The sequence below is a fragment of the Camponotus vicinus genome, unplaced genomic scaffold, assembly GCF_025532165.1.
Source record: "Camponotus vicinus isolate PSW18456_S1 unplaced genomic scaffold, iyCamVici1.0 SCAF_4, whole genome shotgun sequence".
In the NCBI taxonomy this organism is placed as follows: domain Eukaryota; kingdom Metazoa; phylum Arthropoda; class Insecta; order Hymenoptera; family Formicidae; genus Camponotus; species Camponotus vicinus.
The window spans coordinates 13,754,973-13,778,374 of NW_028141976.1; the positions used below are offsets into that span (position 1 = coordinate 13,754,973).

Consider the following 23,402-nt stretch of genomic DNA (forward strand, 5'->3'; position numbering starts at 1 on the left):
CGATTGCGTAAGTCCTTAAAGTTAGTACGCACGGGACCAGGCTCGCTTTCAGCGTGTCAAGGACACGCGTCGACGGATCCTCTCGGCCTAATTTCTCGCGATGAGCGGCCGCATTAAATCTCCGCTAATACGTGACATTTATTCCATCAAATCGCGAGCACAATCTACAATCTGTGTTCTTCTTAATGATCGTACAATATCATAGAAGATTGCACTGTTATTTTTTTTATTAAATTATTAACTGTATCAAGTTGGTCTTGCAATGTAATAATACCTCAAATTGAATTTTTTAATCAATTATCGAGGTATATTATGGGGATTATTATTATGATATTTTTTTCGCACGATTTCTTATGATTTTTAAAGATTCTCATCAAGTTCGTTAAATTTCCTTGATTAAGGTTTACTCGAAATTGAAATCGTTCTTTTCTTGCAATTTATCAAATCACTGATATATTTGACTTATAGCGATGAAACTTTGCGTGTACTTCTATTATCAGATTATTTGTTAGAGAAATGGAAACTTAAAAGAAACAAGTAATGTAAATAAAAACTAAATCAAGTTAAGAATCAATATCACAGAATCTGATCTCAGTTTAGTTGCTAATAATTTGAAATAAATCTATTAATACGTAAATCGTGTCAAGTTCTATAGTTTGTCCATTTTCAAAAAAAATATTAAAAATAACATGAGAATGAAAAATATTTTTAATATCAGAATTTTATATTAAATATAAATATATATTTTATATATTTAAATATAATATTCTATGCTTAACGTAATCTATAAATTCACTTTAATTTTATATGTCCACTATAATTTTATATGTTTTATTTTATATTAATTTTATAACTGATGACTTTGCAAAAGTTCAAGAATACGAGTTCAAAAAATGGAATAAAGCATCGAAATAGAATTTGTTTCATTGTTAAATTTCACATTACAACATTGTGGAAATACAAAGTGGCTCTATACTTATGGATGACTTAAATAGATATTAATATACATCAAAAGGTTAAACAGATATTAATACATATGTAGATAATCTGCCTAAGACTCAAAGAAAAAAAAAACTTCAACTTCGCCCTGCGCACACAATACCTGAAGTCATATTTCTTTCATCCATCGTGACGTCAACTTGCACAACGTTTGCCGACGAAAAGAGGGGCCCGATTTTCGTGCCTCTCAGAAAAGCACGCGAGAATAGACGCGTTGTCCTTGACACGGCGCGGGCGCGTCGGGCCCGATTCGTCCAAAGAATTTAGTACTTCAGGCGCCGAAAGTGAAATACACAGACCGATTGGCCTATCGATGTCGACGTGACTCGAAATTCTTCGATTATTCCGGCGCATGTCGATTTGCTGCCTCATATTGTCTTCATCGGGCGATTTTTCGAAGATAAAGAAGGATGGAAAATATAAATTTTATCTTAAAAATAACATGAGAATAAAAAGCATTTTTATCAGCGAATTTTATATTTAATTGTTTTAATAATTTTAATAATTTTTTTATAATAATTTTATATTAAATATAAATATATTTTGTATTAAATATAATATTCTATGTTTAACATAATCTATAAATTCACTGATTTTATTTACTTTTATAACTGATGACTTTGCAAAAGTTCAAAAAATAGAATAAAACACCGAAATAGAATTTGTTTCATTGTTAAATTTCAAATTACAACATTGTAGAAATACGAAGTAGCTCTATACTTATGGATGACTCTTTTGTAGAATACCGACTATCTACATCTAAGCGATTGTGTTTTCTAATATATTTCATGTGTCCCGAAAAAGCTGTTGGTTATATAAAGTTCGAAACGACTACCGAGTGTAACAGATCGTTATCGCACGAGGATTGAAATAATTATGAACTGATCAAAGGGGAAGCTTACATAATTCGTTCTTTTTATCCTGTAATAGAATAATTTAAAACTTTTCTCTCTCTCGAATAGTTTGTACATTTCTTTCCAGTGATTAAATATATCCGGCGTAAGTAATTTAAATATTGAATTTGAAATATAAATTCGTCATTTAAAAGTTAAAATATCAAGATTTAAAATTCGAAATTCAAGATAAGACTTTCTCCCTTTATTTATTCTTGTTATCTAAAGACTATCTTTTTGATTCTTTTCGTTTCTATGCTTCTTATGTCTATGTTTTATGTCGTTGATGCTGTGCGATCAGAAACGATTAATATGATTTATTAGTTTTTTCTCTCTTTAACGAAGAGAGAGAGACAAGAATCTCTTTATCATGCGATAAATTTACACTAAGTTATGCATAATTATCCTGTGACACAGACTCACGCATAATTGCCAGTTATGCTGGGCACGCTTTCGCACTAGTCGCACATGTTGCGCAATATCATATATCGTAGAAAGAAAGAGAGAAATACAGAGAGAGAAAAAGAACAGGTTTTGTCTATAAGCAAAATCTATGAAAATATTTATTTTATACGATAGTTGTAGATTCTTCAACGTATGAGTATTTGATCGAATAGTTTTCTCAATTGTATTAATTAATTAAATACTTTCTAAAAGTATAAGATATGGAAATGAATATAATTATAAAAAATAAAATAAGATTACAAGAAACACGAGAAATTTAGGAACAATGAAAATTGATAGATTAATGTGCAATTATTGAACAAAAAGATTTCACTTTAAATTTGATTATAATAAATCCGTTTAATTTAAATTTTTTTTAAATAATATGTTATAAGGATGTCTATAATTTTGCATGAAAATTAAATATTGCTAATAATCGTAGAGGAAATTTTCTGAAAACTTTCTTTAAGTACTTGTGTACTCATATCGAGATATTCAGTTGCACGAGCAGTTAAGATTTATGGCTTACATAATATTATTCGATTCTAACGTTTCACGTTTCACACGTATCGTACTGTCTTGACAAATGTTTTCGGAATCTCTCTTGAAATTTAGTCGCTGCGTTTTGTCTACGTAATCGATAAAGTTAAATATTAGACACACACAAAGTCTTTGGCAACTCTCTCTAAAACAACCACTGGAAAAAGTGATGTTCTCGGTTAAACGCTCGTCTCTGAATACGTTGGCAAGACTTCAATACATCATGAATGATTATGCGACAAGATAATAGATGGAAAAGTGCTATAGAAATCGACATGATGTTCTTAAACAACATCATTCAATTTGATGTCAAAACTATCCTATATTCGATAAAGAGAAAATCTTCCTTTATTAAAGTTTCCTTAAATTATTCTGTTACAGGATAGAAAAATACTGGACCTATTATTCAAATTTCATCATTGATCAGTGCGTGATTTTTTTACTGTGCACATTATTCGTCCAGTTGAAACTTTTTTAAATATTTAATGAAGAGACTGGCAGTTCATTCATATTTCTTTGCCATGTTTGCTTCATGTTCCACGGAGTTCATTCAACTCTTTATCTAGATATCCTTCAATTTCTGGATTCTTGTCCGCAAATCAATCGTCGGCGGTCTTCTCGATGATGTGTTTCTTCATCGTATCAGCGTGTCGTCACCCAATGCCAAAATTATTTCCAAATCGTTCCGTCGTGTCGTAACGCGCTTTTCGGTCTCGAACACTAATTTTATTCCCATATGACGTTCTTCCTCGCCCAAGCTCGACGCTAAATTTTTGCACGCTTATATGACTTTACTGATTAATCAATCGTGGAACTATAACTAGAAATACGTAATTGTTGAATAACTTTTAGATAAAGTCATAGGGGGGAAGGTATATTATTTAATTTTAGTTTTCATTTCTACGAAGAAACTTGTAGCTTTATGCATCGCTATAAATATATAAGTATAACATAAAACATAATTCGAATACATATAGACTCACCATGGAATAATATATTCTTAAAATGAAAGCTATCGCAGTTAGCAATTATGCATAATAACAGCCCTCCTTTCTTATACTCTCATCCACTCATCTCTTCGCTTTTCTTTTATATTTGTACGCTTTTTCCAATCTCGTGGATAGCGGCTTTTCCGGAGAAATCAAAAGTGTGTCTCGATTTGCGTCGTTTGCTCCACTTCCAGCAGTCATCAGTATGCCTCATTATAATGTAATTTCCGTAAATCCGCTACTTTTTCCCGGCCTTTCCTGTGCGCGGTGGGTAATAATAATAATTATCATTATAATCGACGCTATTATGCAGATCTCGCGATCTGTGAATCGCCTCGCGAAGACGCGCGATCGTGCCGTCTTGCTAATCGCGAACTCTTGACAATGAACTAAATAACGACGAGCTGCAATGTGCACGTGTATGTCTAGGTTAGCAGTGACAACTTTACAGATTCATTCTTTGATACATGAAATTACATTGTGACAGAGTTTCTCGCTCCTCAAAAGATTACGAGGCTGACTCAGATTATGTTAGATGTGTTACGTCAGATATATTTCTTTTTTTAATTTTATTACTAATATAGTATTCTTCCTTCAAATTAAAGTTTCAATTTCAAATATAGATACAAGTGAAAAGGATTAATTTTGATTTTTATTAGATTTTTGTTTATTGCATTTAAAAATGCATTGAAAATATTTAAATGAAAACTCTGCACAGAATGTATTATAACATTCTCTCAGCTTTATTAATACCTTCATCTCTTAATTGGAAACCGAATATTTGAGAAAAAAATAACAGCAGATAGGATACAGAAGAGAGAATGTTCGACTCTCATTATTATTTAATCTCGTTATTATTTAATAAGTTTCACGTATTTTGTTGAAAATCTTTGTATTTTCCTGATACGCGTGACAGATACGAAATGCAACATGCTGTTGTTGCACATCGATGAACGACGTCCTATTTCCAATGTTGCATATTTATCATCAGCGATACGTGGCAATGATCCACATAATCGTCATTCAACCATCATTAAGCAGGGCGATGAGAGAATTGAAATTGCACAGCTGACCGGCTTCGTTCGCAAAGGACGAGGCCGGACACCCACGAAGAATCGATGGATAAAAGCATTGAAATACATAGCGTTCTATCAAAAGGATCGTACGATATATAAATTAACAGTGTTAGAGAAAATATTATTGCGTCTCTCGAAGAAAAGAAAGTGTCGGTAAAAGTCGCATCTTCGATTGTAGATTCGCGGGCAAATTTCATGCAGGCCGTCTTGGATAGTGAAATCAAAGTACGAAACCGAGCATCGAAGTTCGACAAGTTTCGCAAGAAAACGTTCACGATCGTCCAGACGGGATCACTCATTTCCGAAGCATGTTGTCGAAAATCGCGCGATCGCCGCAAGGGTCTATAAATAAATCCCGCGAGATGACGAGAACGTAATCGGCGAGCGCGGTTCTCGTTGTTTTTCTGTTTTCACGATCAAGTTTGCCTGACCGAGAGGGGCTGGCTGACTAGCCGAGTCGCTGACACTGGCATTGGCCTACTCTCTCTCCACAACGTCGTTCACTCTCCTGCTTCGCGCTCGTGTTCTCACTCTCTTTCGTTTCATGCTCCAAGATAAAACACGACTGCGTCTCCATTTTCCACTCGTCGCACTTTTCTCCTTCGCTCTCCTCTTCCGGACTCGCGCTTTCCCTACTGCTCGATAATTAAATTGCTTCGATATTTGCAATATCATTTTATTCCACTGAAAAAAAAATATCATTTTATTCCACTGAAAAAAAAATATTTAGAGGAGGAAGCAATCACGAGATACTTGAAAAAATTAAGAAAGAATTTTTGCTCATCAATGATACATGAAAAAATAAAAATACCTGACTGAGTTGCTCGAGTTAAATAATTCGCTGGATAATATTATATACGAGCAAAGATGTAGTTGCATAAGTAATACGCTAAATAATTTATAAATGAAATATGAAAGAAACCAAACATATATATTTGTTTGGCGTCAAATGTGTAGTGTGTACTTTACATAAATTTTACTCCACAAATATTAGATCAGACCAGTTTATTCTGTTCTGACGATCTTTTTCCAGTTGGCAAAAATCATAAGATTTTTTTTTTTACCAAACAGAAGCTTATGTATCAAAATTAAAGAATAAAATTGCAAAACAAGAATATATCGAAAACCGTACTAAACATTTGACGCTTTATTGCTGTTGATATAAATCTCATTAATATGCTCGCTCTTCACGTTATAGATGTTATGATGGTAGTGATAGTAAATAGATCGACACATATAAATCAATCGAAAGAGAGAAAGACGAAGCCTGGTGCACGCTACACGACGGTCGTCCGGCTCGACCTGGTTTCCAGCGAGAAAAGTCGTTCGCTTCTTGCGCGCTCGAGATCGAAGAAGAGACCGTGCTGTTACGAATGGCAGGACGACGCTCTTCCCGATTCTGGACACAGTGAAAAGCATCTCTCTTCTCCCCCAGCCACAGCCTCTCTCGCTCGCTCACGGCTCTCTCCCTCGTTCTGTCATGAAAGTGCTGCAAGTGGAGCGCGCGCCGGCTGTGCGCGACAATAAAGCTATACTTTTATTTATAACTGGCCGACTTATATACACATACACGAGTACACACATATACGTACGAGTCGATGGCCCGCCAATAGACAAGGGATGGTTACAGATCGCGTCACGCGAGGCCTCACGTGGATGAGAGAGTGGAAAATGGAAGCGCGCCGAGAGAGTGCGAAAGGGGCGCGCAAGAAAAATCTCGACGGACGATGACAATCTCCCTCTGCGAGAGAGCTGCCTGCTGCACCGGTCGGAAGAATTCGTTTTCCTTTTGCCGAACGAGATCGATACGAGGGGGACATGAGAGAGCCTGAAGAAGAGTACTCCACCCTAGATCTTTGGCGCGGACTTTCCAATAAAAGTTGGATAATTTGTTGCGAAATGATGAATCCAAATCCGATAACGGAAGGATAGGAAGTTGAGTTTCTCTACTGAGCTGCATCGCGAAACCAGTGCCATCATAAATCGATTCATCTCGCGCTGATTAATTTATCTCGGAAACGATTCAACACCTTTAATTAAATAGTTTAGCGAAGTAAGGAAGTATATCGCAGTTGTGATAATTTAAAATTAGCGATATCAATTAATAGCCTTAATGTACTAGCATTAAATTATCCATTCATCGATCAATTTTATTTATTAAATTTTGAAATTTTCAATAAAAAATTTTCTGTACTATTCTTAACGTGCCTTGTAATATCTTCAAAATTAAATTTTCGACGTATATTAGTATCCTTGCGGCCAGAATTTTGTCTTTTTTCTCATAAATTTAAAATGTAAAATATTTCAGCAAACTCAGAATCTTTTTTTAGACTTCTACTTTTTTCACTAAAAGATAAATAAAATAATAGATCTTTGAAAAAGGATTTTTAATGATGTTATGTATCTGATTAAATGTAAAACAATTTCAAATGTAAAAGTGTCGAATCAAAGTATCAAATCGAAATTTTTGTGACCCGATTGATTCACAATTTACCGCTAGTCGAAAACTCGAAAGAGTCATCATAATAATGCCTCGAATGACTCGCAGAAGCGTCGTGTCGAGAGTCTTCATCTTCTGGTAAAGAGAAAAGCGGCGGGATCGAAAGGAAGATCAAGAGGAGCTAACTAGCGCAACGCGTTAACCGACGCACTTATTAGGGAATTGCACTTTCTTTCACGGTTGGCGCGCCGAGGACGGCCGAAGGTGAGAAGAACAAGGAAACCGACCTCCGGTGCAACGACCCGCCGCGAAGTGTGTCGGTTGTGGGCGCACGCAATCGTCGCAACGATTTTGAAAAATGCCCGTCCCACTTTTGCAAGGGAGTACTTTCACGGTCGCTAACCCTGCGACTGACGATGAGAGAATCTCGTGTACTGCCTCTCGACACGACGCCAGCTACCCGCGCTTTTACGCCGTAAAATTGCCCGGGTTCACGGGCTCTCTAAATGGAAAAGACCACTCTTGTCGTAAACTGCGCGTGATCCCGCCGGTCAATATCAACAACACACAGGGAAAGAGCGACGTTCCAGGGGAGGTCGACTTATGTGAACCAGTGAGTCGAACAAGCATCGCTGAATCTGGTTAAAAAAAGAAATAGAGAAAATTAATAGAGTAGAACAATTTATATATGAACAAGTAACAAATCAACATAAAGATAATAATTTAAAACAATTATTGACAGTGACAATTATTAAGAGCGACAGGAGAAAATCTTCCTATTTAAAAGAAAAGGTTTATAAAAAGATAAGCTTTAATAAATTATATTCGAAAATTAGCAAAGAAAATGTAGAAGTATTTCCTCATTTTGGATGTCTATATATAAAATAAGATAATTATATATTTTTCCAAGAATCAAAAAAATTAATTAAATTAACAAAATATACGTATAATTGGTTAAAAAAAATGATAAATCAATAATAATAAAGAAGGTTTGTTTAAGAAGAGCGCAGGTGGTATTGCGTTTTATAAATCTATAAATTTTTAATTTAAAAAAAATATATATATATTTTGCAAGTTAAAATGGGATCCACTTGTCTGTTCAAAATCTGATTCATTCGAGCATATCGTGAATCTTGAACAAGGTTCTTGATTGTGTCGTTTTCTGCTCTCTTTCTCTCTCTCTCTCTCTCTCTCTCTCTCTCTCTCTCTTTCCCTCGATTTATCTCAACGAGAGCAACGATTTTTCGTCCTAGGTCGCGTCACGAGGATTTCCCTCGGTTTCTCAACTTTTATCTTCAGCGGATCATCGTCCACGGGGCCCACTTTTCACCGTAAATTCTCACGATATCGTGCTCGGAAAGTAGCGAAAACGTGCTCGAGCATCTCTTTCCCTTCCCTTCCGCTGCGCCTCTCGGTTCTCGGGAGGATCGCTTTTGCACAGTCCGCGCACCGTGCACGGAGAATAAAACTGTCATCTCGAAAGTTGGCCTACTATCTCCCCGATCGCGATAATAGCCCCGCAGTCGCGAGAGGCGTCTTCCTTCTCTCTTCGACGACGTCAGTCTCCTAATGCTCCGTGGAAAAACGAAACTCTCTGCCGTAGGTCTTCGTATCTTTTGCGCCCGCTCTCCTTTTCTCTCCAGGCAAGTATATGAGAAAAACAGATAGTGAGATAAAATTTAAAAAAATACAGACACGGGTGTTACAGGAACGTGATAACAAGCGTAACTTTGGAGGACATTTGTTATCTAACAAGGAAAATTTTTATCTATTTTGCTTCTCTTTTTATTCTACAATCGATATTTGAATAAGTTCTGTTATATTGATGAAACTGTCGAGAAAATTATACAATTTGTACAGTCAAAAACGCGAAAGATTATGTAAAATTGAAGATATATGTCGAATGATCCATATGCGAAAACATTTATATTATTCAGAAAAGTTTTTATTAGAGACATTATATTGTGAATTCTATGTGAAGTGAAGAATAAGATTTATGCGAGATAAACAATAAAATAGAGACTATAAAATACAGGAATCGGATTAATCAAAGTGTCAGATTATCCTGATAAGAGAGATGTGTCGCATCAACTTCATAAATTAATATTTGTCTTATTTTCTCTACGTTCATAGAAGATTAAAATTCATTGAAAACTAATGTCAACATATCAATTTCATATTATTATAGTTTTATTAAGACTCGCGATTTCTTCCATATTACGTCGTTGAGTAGAGACATTTTCATTGATAGGATAGATAAGAGTAGGCAGCACGCATGATATTTCTCTTTCACAATATAGCCAAGAGTAATTTATCTTGAAAGCAGTTTCCCCGGCACTCATTCAGCACATTCCGCAGCCCTAGCATTTATGCGACACTCGATCAGCCAATAGCAAAGCGAGAGATGCGCATCGCAGGAATCTCAATATTTCAGGATTATGGGAACCATACACTCAGAAAAATGATTTCCCTACATCGTAAAAATGAGAGATGTTAATAATAGTTGCTCTGATGAAAAATTTTTTTAACATAAATCTTTTTATACGCAGTCAAAAATATGTATATGTTTCAACTATTATATTATATTTTGAAATAAAAATTAGTAATGTATGTACATATATATAATATTTAATCTAATATTCTCAAGAATTTCCAACCCATTAAATCAGGAGAATAAAAGTTACATATTTTGCTGGATGAAAAATTGTAAAAGAATAAATAAAATAATTTTAAATGAATAAAAATATCGTCACGATATAATCAACTATCTTTTTTTATGCGGATAGCAGAGCATTAGTATATTGAGCGGTCTCAATATACATATATATACTTATATATATGCTGTATATAAATATATATAATAGTCTAAAGTTATCATTAAACTTTTAGATCAATAATAGAACTTTAGCTCTTTTTTGTACATAATACATTTATACATTTATACACTCACTTAAATGCATATATTCATTTAAATATCATGAAAATAATTCTAACTGCCAAATTGGAATAATTCTATAATAATTGTATTATCCTCCGTAAATAATTTCTCTCTCTTTCTCCCTTTTAACTTTATCTTATGTTATCTTATCTTATGTTCTAAGAAGTATAAGAAAAAATGGAAGTTGAAGACAAGATCGATAGCGCGCACTTTACGCATTGCGTGTTTTTTAAAGATATACGCAACATCTTCTAGCTCGCAACATTTTCTAGCTGCTTCTCACAAATTGGAAAAAACTTCATATTTAGTTGAAATTTCAAAATAAACCACTTAAACTCGTGATTTATACACTCACTTAAATGCATATATTCATTTAAATATCATGAAAATAATTCTAACTGCCAAACTGGAATAATTCTATAATAATTGTATTATCCTCCGTAAATAATTTCTCTCTCTTTCCCCCTTTTAACTTTATCTTATGTTATCTCTAGGAAGTATAAGAAAAAATGGAAGTTAAAGACAAAATCGATAGCGCGCACTTTACGCATTGCGTGTTTCTTAAAGATATACGCAACATCTTCTAGCTGCTTCTCACAAATTGGAAAAAACTTCACATTTAGTTGAAATTTCAAAATAAACCACTTAAACTCGTTGATAAGTAAATGTAATGATAAAGAAATAATAAAAGAAGATGATATTTATAATATTAAATTTAAAAGTAGAAATAACATATTATAGCTTTTAAGGAAGAAAAATCTGTTTAGCTTATTGTTAGCGTATTTACTGAAAAATTGCGAGCGAAAAAATTTATTGCGCAACGTTGTGTCAATGATCGAACGGTAATGTAACATGAAAATTACCAGATATATATTCTGAGCTGACCTCGGAGCTGTTCTACGTCGTCTCCTCCTCGCGATCGCGTCGACGAAACAAACGGATGCAAATGCGTGCAGGTCGTGCCATGTGGCACCTGCCGCATTTTCTGAACGAGCACGATCGTGTTGTCTTCCCGCACGACCTTGACACGCTTGAATCAGCGACGTCTTCAATCCTCAGACGGCCCATACATTCCTACTAGACTGCAACTTGATATCCAAAGGTCGCTCATTAACACTGGAACGATCAAAACATTATCAATGATAATTTATCATGAATATAATATCGTGTATCGCGCACTAATATTGTCAATTTATAATTTTTTATTTATATTAGCAACTTTTTAAAATGCAAGATTAAGTCAAAGTTGAAATGTGTCTTTGAATTTAAAGAATTATGAATTTTGATATAAGAAGGTATTATCAGCTGTTTTACTGTCAATCTATGTAATTGGTACATAATATTGTTGGTCGTACATAATATAATTATCATAAAGATTGTAGATACATGGCATATCTGTATATCTAGATACTTTTTATGTATCATAATTATGGATTAAAAAATCTACTTGATTCAGATAAAAAAATTTTTTTAAGAGACTATTAACGATTTCTCGCGTGCAAACGTTCCATTTGTGCTACGAGTCTCTCGATCGTTATCATCTCTCGGAATACTCGCAAATAATATTTACTCGTTGTCATAATCGCCTCGCGCAAATTATTAGATAGATACACAAATATATAACTTGTATTATTATATTCTTACTTTAGAAGTATCGTCTTGTTTAGGGAGCAGTTTTAAAGCGCACAAACTATCTCGGATGCAGCTAATACGTATGTAGGTATTCTCTATGCAAAATGCTGATAAGACGATCAGAAATTTCTTCTCTAGAATTCCTTAACGTTCTAAATCAAATTCCTGTCGGAAGTCCACGAAGAGTTGAACCCTTTCGAGCGAAGCTTGGCAAATATTCTACCTACCTACGCACATCTTATCGATCCTTTTGGTTACGCCAAGAGAAGATCCGTGTGACGTCGACTTGCAAACGAGCTAGTTTTCGCCCGTCCTTCGCGTTAATTTCGCTCTCTGCGCAGACACATGATACTCGCGTTTATTACTCCCCAAAGATCCATTACTATTTTAATTAATCCCTTTTGGAAGTAATGCAAGCCACTAAAAAATGAAATTAAGCGCGATGTACTTTGGAAACTTCAAAGCATGTCTAAAATTTTGCCGCAGTTCTCGCTACACGTAATATAAATATGAACGAGAGAGAAAATTAATTAATGAATTTAAAGTAAAATTTAGGATATATCCGGATAATCTATAATCATATTTTAATAACTGTAGAGATAAAAGTATTCTAAAGTCTTTTAATTATCTTTTAATAAATTAATTGTCTTTTAATCATCTTCGCAGCATATATACACGTTTATATGTCGACAGTATTTATCATTATATTTCCAAATAACTGTTATCTATTTTAATTAAAAACGAAAAACAGATATATAAAAATATTATTTACATTATTGTAAAAAATAACAAGGAAACATTTCGATAATAAAAATTTGAGGAAATATAAAAATATTATTTACATTATTGTAAAAAATAATCAAGGAAACATTTCGATAATTTTTCGATAAAAATTTGACAAAGAAGAGGGTCTGTGAGAAAGTTCCGTAAACTTCGTTAATTTTTTACAGAAGATAAATGCTTTACCTTTAACAGATAAATGTAGATATCCCAAAAACGTTCCAACATACGAGGCAATTTCGTGCATCCCGGAAATTGATAGGGATCCAATCTTCGAGCCGCCCGAATAAACAATTTGACGCGACAGGAAATGGAAGTATCTATCTTCTATTTATCGTCGTAAATGCATTTAGCCGCGAAGAAGATTTACATTTCTATGAATGTCACAAATTGTAGCAAAAAAGATAAAAAAGACGCCGTCAAGCGCGTGAAAAAGTTTTTATCCTGACAGAAAAAAAAGGAAACAATGCTCTCGCATACATACTTGTCTCGCAATTTATAAAAAAGGGATCGTGCTCTCGCCGTCAAGTTTGAAAAATAAAAGCGTCCCGCTGTGGTTGTAAACTGCGATATATCTCGTAGGATTCATGCGGTCGCGCTGGCGTGTCCTTTCTGGCAGATCCCTGTAAAAAATGATTTCAAGTCGTTTGCGTTTACAGAGCACGTATTGATAGCAAAAAACACAACGTGACACTTTTATTAAGCACAAATAGCAATCTCGTAGAGGGAAAAAATATACCTATATTACTTAATTCAAGATAATTCAGAAAAAAATGTATAATTAATAAGTTAGAGTAAGTGAAACTTTACTTGGGAGAACGAAGAGCAGTGCAGTAGGAGCGGGGTAATTTGACATAAGTACCCAGCCAACGCCAAGTAACAGTTATATAACTGTTAGTTATAATTTCCCACTCAACAATATAACTGTTACGTATTAAATAACAATTATATTGTTGAGCGGGAAATCATAACTAACAATGATATAACTGTTACTTGGTGTTTGCTGGGTAGATTCCTTCTCGTTTTCACCGCCCAGGGTGAGAAACGCCAAGCATATCGGCGACGCAGCCGTTTCGCGGGCTCGCCTCGCATTTCGCATGACGCAGCGTATGTGTAACAACGTGGGTGGAGATCGCGGCGAGAGAGGGACGCCCGACGGGGACGACGACGAGGAGCGATGGAGCGACGAGGCGCGGAGCGAGGACCCGAGGACGAGACGGACAAGGACGCGGCGAGAGTGCGGGTGCGCGTCTGCATGCGCCGCGACGACGCGGCGACGCCGTAGTACCGCAACCCGCCACTCGCCGCCGCCTCGGCGCCACAGTCCCTCACTCCGCATGTCCGGAGCCGGCTGCGAGCCGTCCTCGGCACCTCCTGTCCGACAGCGTTCGTCCACCTCTACTCGCCTCCTGCAAAATGGTAAGTCGAGGATCGCGGGGAAGTCTCGTCCTGTTTCGTAAAACGTTGCGGGATATCTCGGGCCGGGATATTCGCTGAAAGTAGCCGTGAACGCGTTCGCTCTTCGAGATTTTCGTTCTTTTTCATCGAAGGAAATTTTCTCCTAGTCTAAAAAAAAACGTGGATTTTTTTTCGAAGTTAATCAGTCGAATTTTTCGATCACATTTACGTTCGCGTGTCGCGCGCGGAAGGAGGTCGCATGACTGACAGACATGCTGCAGCTGCAGTGCGTCGTCTGCTGCTGTCATCTGCTTTACTCGCGACTGGTTAGTCGCGTGTAACGGAAATCTCTTGAAAATGGAGAAAAGCTGGATAGGCTGTTAGCAGAGCTGAGTCGTAGCGGGACGACTGACACAAAGTGAAAATACCATTTCCGTTCCGATGCTTTATGCGACGTGATCTAATGACAGGAAAGACGAGAAGGATCGTGATTGGAGTGCGTCTTCAGTTACACAATTTACCGCGCGATCGCAGCACGTGACGGGAAAGATCTTTTACGAGCGATATCTTTGAATTTTTTTAAATATTACATGCACAATTTCTTTTCGAAATTATTTATATATCAATTTATATTCCATGTGCAGACATTGACTAATTTTCGCGAAGCGTTAGAATCTTATTTGTGTTATCTCTTACATATTGCAGTATATTGCAACATTTAATCCGTGTCAATATTTTGTTTTTGCTGTATTTGTACTGCATTTGTTGTGTGATCTATTGGTATAAAAATATATATGAAAATATTGCGACTAATAAAAAATAAATTTTCAAAAGTATTTTTAAAAAACTGTAACAAATTCATATATTAAATGTATTACAATTTTCCTAATTAAAATAATACTCTGCATCATATTTTTTATGAGAACATGACGTCTCTTGATTTTTTAATAACATTTAATTATTCTCGAATTATAATAGAAAAGAATTCAAAGCTGTAAACGAAATTGTACATGTGTGATTTATAACACACTTGCACTGCGCTATGCAGTATATATTCAATCAACAGATCATTAACACGTACTGTCTTATGCGGATATTGATCACTTGGTGAAACATACATACATCCTCATGTTTGCGCGTGAATACTCACATCCGCAGTTATTAAAACCAGGAAATGGAACGATATGCCTTTCGCGCTCGAGTATTTGTAGAACGATCGAGAAGTGATTGTATCGATCTGTTTTTCTTTACCCACGAGAGTTAAAATTGCCGCTTTCGTGGAAAATGTTTCAAACTGACCAAGCAAAACTGACATTACATAATTAACATAACTGACTATTCCTCGTAAAATTATTTACAAAATTGATGCTGTATATTAAAATATAATTGACTTTTAATTTTCTTATAAAGTGAGTCGTAAACTAAATGATATTCCCGAGATTATTTTTATATATATTATATAAAACAAGATATTATATAAAGAAAGATATTTTTATATATATCTTGTTTTATATTATATATATTTTGATATATTATATTATATAAAAGATGTGTATATATATTTTTTCTTTTTTCTGTATAAAATACCTTGGGAAATATCATGTTCGATTGTTTGATATTTTCCTGTGTTACATAAGAAAGAAGGCACTAAAGTACGAATAGTACATAAATAAGACATTACGCATATATCCAGGTACTTGCGGACGCGACATTAGCGGACAATCACCGCCGTCATCGTACTTTCACGGCAAACGGTAATCCGGACGGTATCACGATATGCAATCTAGTGGATGGCGAGACCTTGACTTACAGCTTAGCCTTGATAAGAGGTCGAGCACCCGCGCTATGCAGCTACATTACTGTTCGGGGTCACAAAAATGTGACTTCGGAGTGGCCGATCATCGCCGGACAATTCCGCGTCCTGGTGGATTTGGCACGTGGTCCAAACAAATTAGAACTCGAGGCAGGCGGACATAAAAGAAGATTGATGCTTGTATACGAGCCGAGAACCACCAGGCTACGGGTAACACCGGTCTATGTAATCTGTGCAGGTCACGATGGTTATTTTCAGGTATAACTACAACAATAAATTATATCAAAAGTAGTTATTTCTTTTTTCTAAAAATATATATACATATATAAGTTATTATTATTTTTAATAAATTATTTTGCATGATTTTTTGAAATTTTAGATTTGATTATATGATGTGCATTGTTCAATCAATCAATTGTTTTGCTAATTATATTTTAATCAGTATTATTAAAACTTCTCCATCGTATGCAAAAATGTTGTTTCGATTGATAATTGACATTTAAGAAAAATACAAGTAAATGATTGTGACTCATAATTTACTTGGAACGTAGCATGTATTTTTTCCAACTATCGATTATCGTTCTGCTACATGAATAGCTATAATAACTCACAGTAACTTTGCTTACGTGCTTTGCCGGCGCATTAATTCGATTCTCCCTATTTCTCTCTTTCTTTCTTTCTTTATTACTCAATTTTGTAAAATAATTATGATCTCGCTATTTATTAAAAATTATAGAATTTATAATCATAAATTACGAAACATAATCTGCGTTTTCAGGGTCCACGTAACGAGGATCGATCACCTGAGAGCGCGGCAACGAGGATAGGACTTGGTGCCAGGCTTCTTCAAACTTTGACAGCCGAAAAGCTCTTGGAAGCCGGTTACGGCAGAAAAACCTTTCAGCTAGAAAGAGATTTAGACGGTCCGGAATGCCTGGTAATGCATAGTATGCTTCACGTGGATCAGGCACGAGCAATGAAGCAAAGAGAACTTTGGGAGTTAATCGCACGTGAGTTGATGACCGGTCCCTTGGCGTCCAAGGATCGCAAATACCTGGCGTTTCTATCGTGTACGAGATATCGTGGTGCACCTAGTCCTCGAACGCATGAGGATACTTTAGCGAGAACGCAAGGTCATGCAGCTCTTGGTGGAGGTGGTTTAGCGCTCTTCGGTTCGGCATGTCTTCATACTTGGCCTACACGTATGGCTCAGGTTAGTTGACATTCTGCCTGTAAATAAAAATAATTTCGTGTGAGAAAAAGAAATCCATTTGTTTCTTATTTCAAATAAAATATTGTCGAAAGAATGACATTTTTAAAAGAGATATATTATGTATTGTATACAGATATTACCGAGGTTTCTGGACGCCACTATCATCGATACCGAGCAACTCATGGACGACAGCAATTATCGTGGTACGCACGGGGGCTGCTTGGCGACGACATTAGGTTCCGTTCTACACGAGCTTGGTCACACTTTTGATCTCGGTCATACTCGAGAGGGAATAATGGGTCGAGGATTCGACTACGTTGATAGAGTTTTCGTAGGTGCGGCTGGAATTGACTTCAATCGTAATCCCATCAGAAGGGATCCTCAACATACGACTGTCGCTCTTAGTAGACCTCTCAGCGTTACGGTAACCGTGCAAGAATCTATATTATCAAGTCCGCGAAGAGGTAGATTGCTTTCCGAGACATCTAGACCTACGCCGTCGCCTACTTCGAGGCAGTTGTCTGGAAGACTTTCAGCACCGGCTAGTCCCGAGCTTAACAGATCTCTCTCTAAAAGCTTGATCACTTCGGAGCCTCTAACGCAGCCTGATCGGACATTCTGGGGTCCATCATGCGCGGCATTACTTTCGTATCATCGCTGGTTCAACAGCGAAATGGACAATATTTCCAATAGACATCATTATGAAATAGAATACGACGGAAAAAGGTAAGTTTGCTATTAAAAATAGCAAGTTATTTTCCTAAAATAAAAGATTAAAATGTTCAAGTTTTTATTCATATCTAATCTCTTCTTAAACTATTTATAAATAATTAAGTATTTATTATTTAATTAATTTAAACTATTGATTTATATATATTTAGTTATTTATGGTCAAATAAGCATGATTATCTTTAATGATTATGATTTTTGTTTTCTATTCACCAGGAACGCAGTGAGATCACGATATGGAATACGAGTAATAGAACTTAGAGAGAGTTCGGGAGGGATGGTTGTGAGTTCTCGTCAATTTCCTGGCTCGCGACCACCTTTGGAGGCTTTAGTTCCATCACCTCCACCCTACTGCCTCACCACCCTTACCCTAGTTGCCGAAGATTCCACCGGGAATGTGCTCAAACATCCTCTTCCTACTGCCTTTTAAAGGTCAGCAGAAACAATGATGCGTAATTTTACCTTCTAGTCTCCGGCGTGGATCATTACACACAGTCCATAAGCAATATCGGCTTAATATATACTGTAAATTATTCAATGACATTTTTGTTCCTTCTTTAGTTTATATAAAAGTTTATATTAGGAGCATTTTAATTAAAGATATATAGAAACAAATCTTTTCTCTGTTCTGATATCCCTTACACATTAATTATATATATTTGATGATAAATCTACATAGACAGAGAAAGAGAGAGAGGAAGCGAGAGGGAGAAAGAAAACAAGAGAGAGAGAGAGAGAGAAAGCGCAAGAGAAAGAAATCGGCATAGATTGATATAGATAAATTGAGATATTTTTAGATATATGTTTGTATTATAATATACATAATACTGAATTAGAATAAAAATTTTAAAAATGATATTTATAGAGATAATAAATTTTTTTTAAATTCTTGTTTTTTTTATTCTGTGAACATAATATTAATTTTTTATTCTATGAACATATATATAATAATATGTCAAAATAAATTTCTAGTTTCTATTTATAAATAAACGTATAAAATTCATATAAAAATTGTCCAAAAAAGGCCTCAGCAGCATTACACATGGTTTTCATTTGAGATCGTTAATCAAAGTATTATATACTGCCATTATATATTTTTGGCTTTTGAAATTGCAAGTACGACTTCAGTTAAGAGACATAAGACAATTTCTACATGAGATTTAAAAAAAATTTTTCCACATTATATAATTTAATTTATTTTTGTATGATTTACATACATATACGATTGTATAGCTAAAAAATTTTTTTCCGTTGCTCTGTATGTATGTGACTGGTATGTATAGGTGATATGAATTTTATAATAACGTATGATTGCATAACTAAATAATAAATATTTGCTAACCATATGACATATACATTCTGCTCATATATAATATTTATTGCCGAATATATATAAGTGAAGGGAATTACTTTATAATAATTAATTTTGTAAAGATGATTTCCAATGTGTTTTACGAGCTTTATTAGTTTTAAAAATAATAATTCACGACGCTGGTAATGAGTGCATAAATGCATTGATAAATATATTGAGTAATACATTTATAAAAGATATGGAAAAGCTTGTGTGTGTATGTGTGTAATCACATTGCAGAAGATTTCATAGAATATGCAATTATATATACTTATATGAATAGGATAGAAAAAGATGAGTGATATAAGTTACTAACAAAACTGCACTAATAATAAGATAAAACAATACATGTATACTATTATAAATATATGTACAGTATCTTAAATTATTAAATAATTATTAATAAATTAGGATAGTGGATCAAAAATTAAAAGACAATATTATACTATTGACTTTGCAAACTAGCGAAAAGAATCCATGTATTTTAAACTAGAAATATAAAATTAGCCAAAAACATGAAAATTATTTAATCAATTTTCCCTCAATGTTGTTATAATTTATTATAATTTATAATAGTGAATGACTTATTTTCATATATTATTTGTATTATACCTCATTATATATATAAGCATATACAATATGCTTATATATAAAGACATGGGAAAAAATAATTAAAAATTTAAAAAAAAGAAAACAAAGATCACAATACAATATTTTACATGATAATTATATTTAAGACATATAATAATTGTATGAAATTAAAAAATTAAGTATTCTGAAAATTTATAAAGTTATTTGAAAAGATATCTTAAATTGCAGGAATATACTATTTATATCTTTTTTAATAATATACAAACCATAAAAATTTGTATAAATATAAGATAACAAATGGAAAAAATTCTCATCTTGCAAAATAATGTCACGATATATATTATATACATATTACATATGTGAAAAATATCTCTATCACGAAATAAATATTCTGTCAGATAAGAGTAATATTCAACACATTTCCTTAAATGTGTCATATGTCATAAAACTTTTTTAAACCAATGATAACAATATATAGGGTGTTTTTTAGCAAGCGACACAGAAAACACAGCGAATCATTTCATCCTTGTTTACATTCAGCAATGAACGAGGATGAAGTGATACACTTGCTCTTTGTGTCGCTTGCTGAAAAACACCCATATATATATATATAGCGTATTTCGTTTTATTTCACAGTAGATATGTCAAATGCGTACATTTCGAGATTATAGAAAATGTCGTCCACCGATCCAATCATCCAGGAAGAAACCGATACTGCAATAAAATTTGATAACGTAGTACAATTTCCTGAAATCATCGATGATAAGATAAACACGGAAGAATTTTTACAAACCGCTCGTGATGTCGTGCGAACAGTCGGTATGTGTCAATTTCTAGCTTTAACCTCAAAATACCAAGATCAATTATTGGTGAATGAAAAATTTTACTTTAACATGACATGATACGCGAGCACTAGAAACAAATCCGTGTTTCAGATAAATTAGGCAAATTGTTTTCTCCTGTACGATATGACATGCAAGGCAATATCGATGTAAGTGTAAACATTGATGTAAGGAACCTTCTAAACCGCTTTATAGATCTTTTAAAAAATATAATCTTTCAATTACAGAAACTTACAACCAGATATTCTATGGATAAAGAGAGCAACTCAACTCTACAAGACATGATTTTGCTCGAAAGGTCTACTGAGAACAAGAAAAATCTTATTGCGGTTGATGCTTTAATGTGGTTGAGAAGGTATTTAAACATATGTCTGTACAAATTCTTTAAACATACATATCTATGCATAATTATGTGACATTTCTATTCAGTTATGCTTTTAGGGCCTTACACATGATTTTATTATTCTTCGAAAGGATTGTAGAGGATCATAAGGCTGGAAAAGCAACGGAAGATTTAGTTGCATTTTTAAAAGAGGCGTACAAAGAAACCCTAGAGCCATATCATGGTTGGATGGCACAACAATTATTTAATGTAAGAGAATAAATTTTCCTACATATTAATTATTATTTAAACTATATATTTAAAATATCATAATAATAAGAATAAATAAAAAGATATTATAATATCATGTCTTAATACTGAAATATTACAGCTCCTATCACGTATGGCACCTACTCGTTCGCAACTCTTATTGGCTTTAGCAGACGGACAATCGGGTAAAGAAGAAATTACCTTACATAATATGGAGTTGTCCTTAATAAATTTAAGGAAAAATGTATTAGCTTTAGAGAGGTTTTATAATGACCAGAATTTAGAAGTGACTAGAGTAGCGACACTATAGATTTAGCATTTAATGTTATCTCTTTATACCATAGAAAAATATTTAGAAAAAAACTAACAAATTAAAAAAATTAAATTAAGCTAAGAGAAAAATTTCGCGTGTAAGAACTATTATGTATGAAATTATGAGTTCACACAAAATGTTTATATTACTCAAATATCTACAAGTATCAAAATACAAAAATGGTTTGACTCAAATCTAACATCATTCAAATATCACATTATATTAAATATTATGATATTAATGTAGCAATATTATAACATTGTAAAATCTCAGGAGCAATAAAGTCAATACACATTAATGTACTCTATATTATCAATTCCATATAATTGTGCAATGTAAAATCTTTTAGCATGATGATTTGCCAACTGTTTTAAAGCTATCGTAGCTGTTATAATTTCAATAACAAGCAAAAGACTCATGACACCATTAGCAATTGTTTCGCTAAGATGAGGTATAGTTTTATTATCAAAAAGGAGGAACAGCTCTAAAGGGAAATGTATAAGAGTGGATATTAGCCAAAAACTTGCCAGTTCTGGTATCTGTATAAAAGTAATATTTTTAACATTTATTTGTCTCCAAAATTTATCCTATCTCATTAAAATACATTACCTTTTCAGCTAAGTTTCCAAGATATCCCAAATATAGTCGTAAACTTTCCAATGTTGATATAACAATAAATACTGCTATAGTTATAACTTTGTATACATCTGTCAAGTAATAATACTGTAAAATAAGAAATAATATAACTATTTGTATTACTATTTTTAAACACTAATTTTAAAGGAAATTTTATATTTTATTGTATTTACTTTAGCATCCAAGTTAACAATTATTACAACAAACCACAATGGAAATATCCCTACGTTAAAGTATAATGCCATTTGGAGTGGTAAATTGGATTGTATTTGATTTCCTGCAAAAAACAAATAATGAATTACAAGAATCATGATTTCAAATTAGATTGTTGAATTAATAAAATTTAATTATTAAGTTTTTTTATATATAACATTAAATAATTAAAATATTCAATAATTAATTGTAACAAATGAAAAAAAATTTATCAATTAATATTAAATATTTCGTTGCATCTTGAATCTTTTATAATTGTCAAAATTAACGAATAAACATGTTAATTATAGCAATCGATTAATGGATCGATCTCAAATGTTTACTATTATTGTTTGTCATGGCAACTGTTCCCATCGTCGCTGATAGAAACGAAATGCGTACCTACATCATAAAATTCCTTTTTTCGATCGTAATAAGCTAAACCGGGAAATATACGATCCGATGCGGTGACAATTGATGTCCTCCACATCCACATTGCTTATAATGAAATTCTCACGTTCGGATACAAGTGTAAAATTCAATTGTACATAATTTGAAGCAGAATTTATATTTCAATTTGCACACACAATCTAATCGAAACAATGAACACTAACAACCAGTGTTGCCAATATTGCAACTTTAAATCTGTAGCCCTCTGGCGAAGAATCGCATATAATGAAAAATTTGGATTTCCTTCTAATCATTTTTTTCAATCTTTACAGCATTTATCCTTCAAAATCACAAATTTAACATTTTTATTAATTAGCATATATTTTTTTTAGAATATTAGAGAAATTTTAATGTCAAATATATAATCAAGTCACATACTGTTGCTGTTAATTAAAAATCGATACTATCAGATACTATTTATATAGTCTTTATATATTATTTTGTTTTAGTTAAAATAAATTTTAAATAAGTATTTTATATAAAATGTACATATATATGTAGCTTGTTAATTGAAAAACACGAATATAGTTCACAAGTCTTTCATGTACAGC

At 33.6% G+C, this 23,402-nt stretch overlaps 3 protein-coding genes and 1 long non-coding RNA gene across 8 annotated transcripts; 2 read left to right on the top strand and 2 right to left on the bottom strand.

Moving 5' to 3' along the window:
- Positions 1-1,623: 1,623 nt before the first annotated feature.
- LOC145970995 (uncharacterized) lies at positions 1,624-13,668 on the bottom strand. Of its 3 annotated transcripts, none has more exons than XR_014438714.1 (8): positions 13,542-13,668; positions 13,216-13,354; positions 12,918-13,105; positions 12,179-12,284; positions 11,964-12,116; positions 11,183-11,435; positions 3,860-8,019; positions 1,624-3,696 (listed from the first exon to the last, which is right to left on the bottom strand). It is a non-coding gene; the product is annotated as an uncharacterized LOC145970995 (long non-coding RNA). The 3 variants fall into 3 exon arrangements; XR_014438713.1 differs by having other exon boundaries at positions 12,179-12,371; XR_014438715.1 differs by lacking the exon at positions 11,964-12,116 and having other exon boundaries at positions 12,179-12,371.
- A 225-nt stretch (positions 13,669-13,893) lies between these two features.
- LOC145970988 (uncharacterized) lies at positions 13,894-19,757 on the top strand. The gene is given in 6 exon segments (XM_083098129.1): positions 13,894-13,995; positions 13,998-14,150; positions 15,823-16,200; positions 16,721-17,155; positions 17,289-17,881; positions 18,101-19,757. Coding segments are annotated over 6 exon segments (1,860 nt in total). The 5' UTR covers positions 13,894-13,908; the 3' UTR covers positions 18,315-19,757.
- Positions 19,758-20,344: 587 nt separating this feature from the next.
- LOC145970990 (glycolipid transfer protein) lies at positions 20,345-21,871 on the top strand. 2 transcript variants are annotated; one of them, XM_083098133.1, is made up of 5 exons: positions 20,345-20,645; positions 20,762-20,817; positions 20,896-21,023; positions 21,098-21,260; positions 21,382-21,871. In XM_083098133.1, exons 1-5 carry the CDS (start codon positions 20,501-20,503, stop codon positions 21,568-21,570), a joined length of 681 nt encoding a protein of 226 aa, XP_082954259.1. In that variant the 5' UTR covers positions 20,345-20,500; the 3' UTR covers positions 21,571-21,871. The 2 variants fall into 2 exon arrangements, with proteins under 2 accessions (XP_082954259.1, XP_082954260.1); XM_083098134.1 differs by having other exon boundaries at positions 20,353-20,645; positions 21,110-21,260.
- Positions 21,236-23,332, bottom strand: LOC145970992 (transmembrane protein 17B). 2 transcript variants are annotated; one of them, XM_083098141.1, is made up of 4 exons: positions 22,746-23,332; positions 22,383-22,486; positions 22,183-22,296; positions 21,236-22,112 (listed from the first exon to the last, which is right to left on the bottom strand). In XM_083098141.1, the coding sequence occupies exons 1-4, from the start codon at positions 22,774-22,776 to the stop codon at positions 21,858-21,860; spliced, it is 504 nt and encodes a 167-aa protein (XP_082954267.1). In that variant the 5' UTR covers positions 22,777-23,332; the 3' UTR covers positions 21,236-21,857. The 2 variants fall into 2 exon arrangements, with proteins under 2 accessions (XP_082954267.1, XP_082954266.1); XM_083098140.1 differs by having other exon boundaries at positions 22,804-23,301.
- Positions 23,333-23,402: the final 70 nt, after the last annotated feature.

What these genes read in the sequence shown, in the direction of transcription:
- LOC145970990 (XM_083098133.1), top strand. Translation starts at nt 20,501, where the DNA reads ATGTCGTCCACCGATCCAATCATCCAGGAAGAAACCGATACTGCAATA. An exon ending in TGATGTCGTGCGAACAGTCG is followed by an intron (nt 20,646 to 20,761) that starts GTATGTGTCAAT and finishes TCCGTGTTTCAG; the next exon opens with ATAAATTAGGCAAATTGTTT. An exon ending in TGGCACAACAATTATTTAAT is followed by an intron (nt 21,261 to 21,381) that starts GTAAGAGAATAA and finishes GAAATATTACAG; the next exon opens with CTCCTATCACGTATGGCACC.
- LOC145970992 (XM_083098140.1), bottom strand. Translation starts at nt 22,897, where the DNA reads ATGTGGATGTGGAGGACATCAATTGTCACCGCATCGGATCGTATATTT. An exon ending in AAAGGAATTTTATGATGTAG is followed by an intron (nt 22,487 to 22,803) that starts GTACGCATTTCG and finishes TGTTTTTTGCAG; the next exon opens with GAAATCAAATACAATCCAAT. An exon ending in TTGTTAACTTGGATGCTAAA is followed by an intron (nt 22,297 to 22,382) that starts GTAAATACAATA and finishes CTTATTTTACAG; the next exon opens with TATTATTACTTGACAGATGT.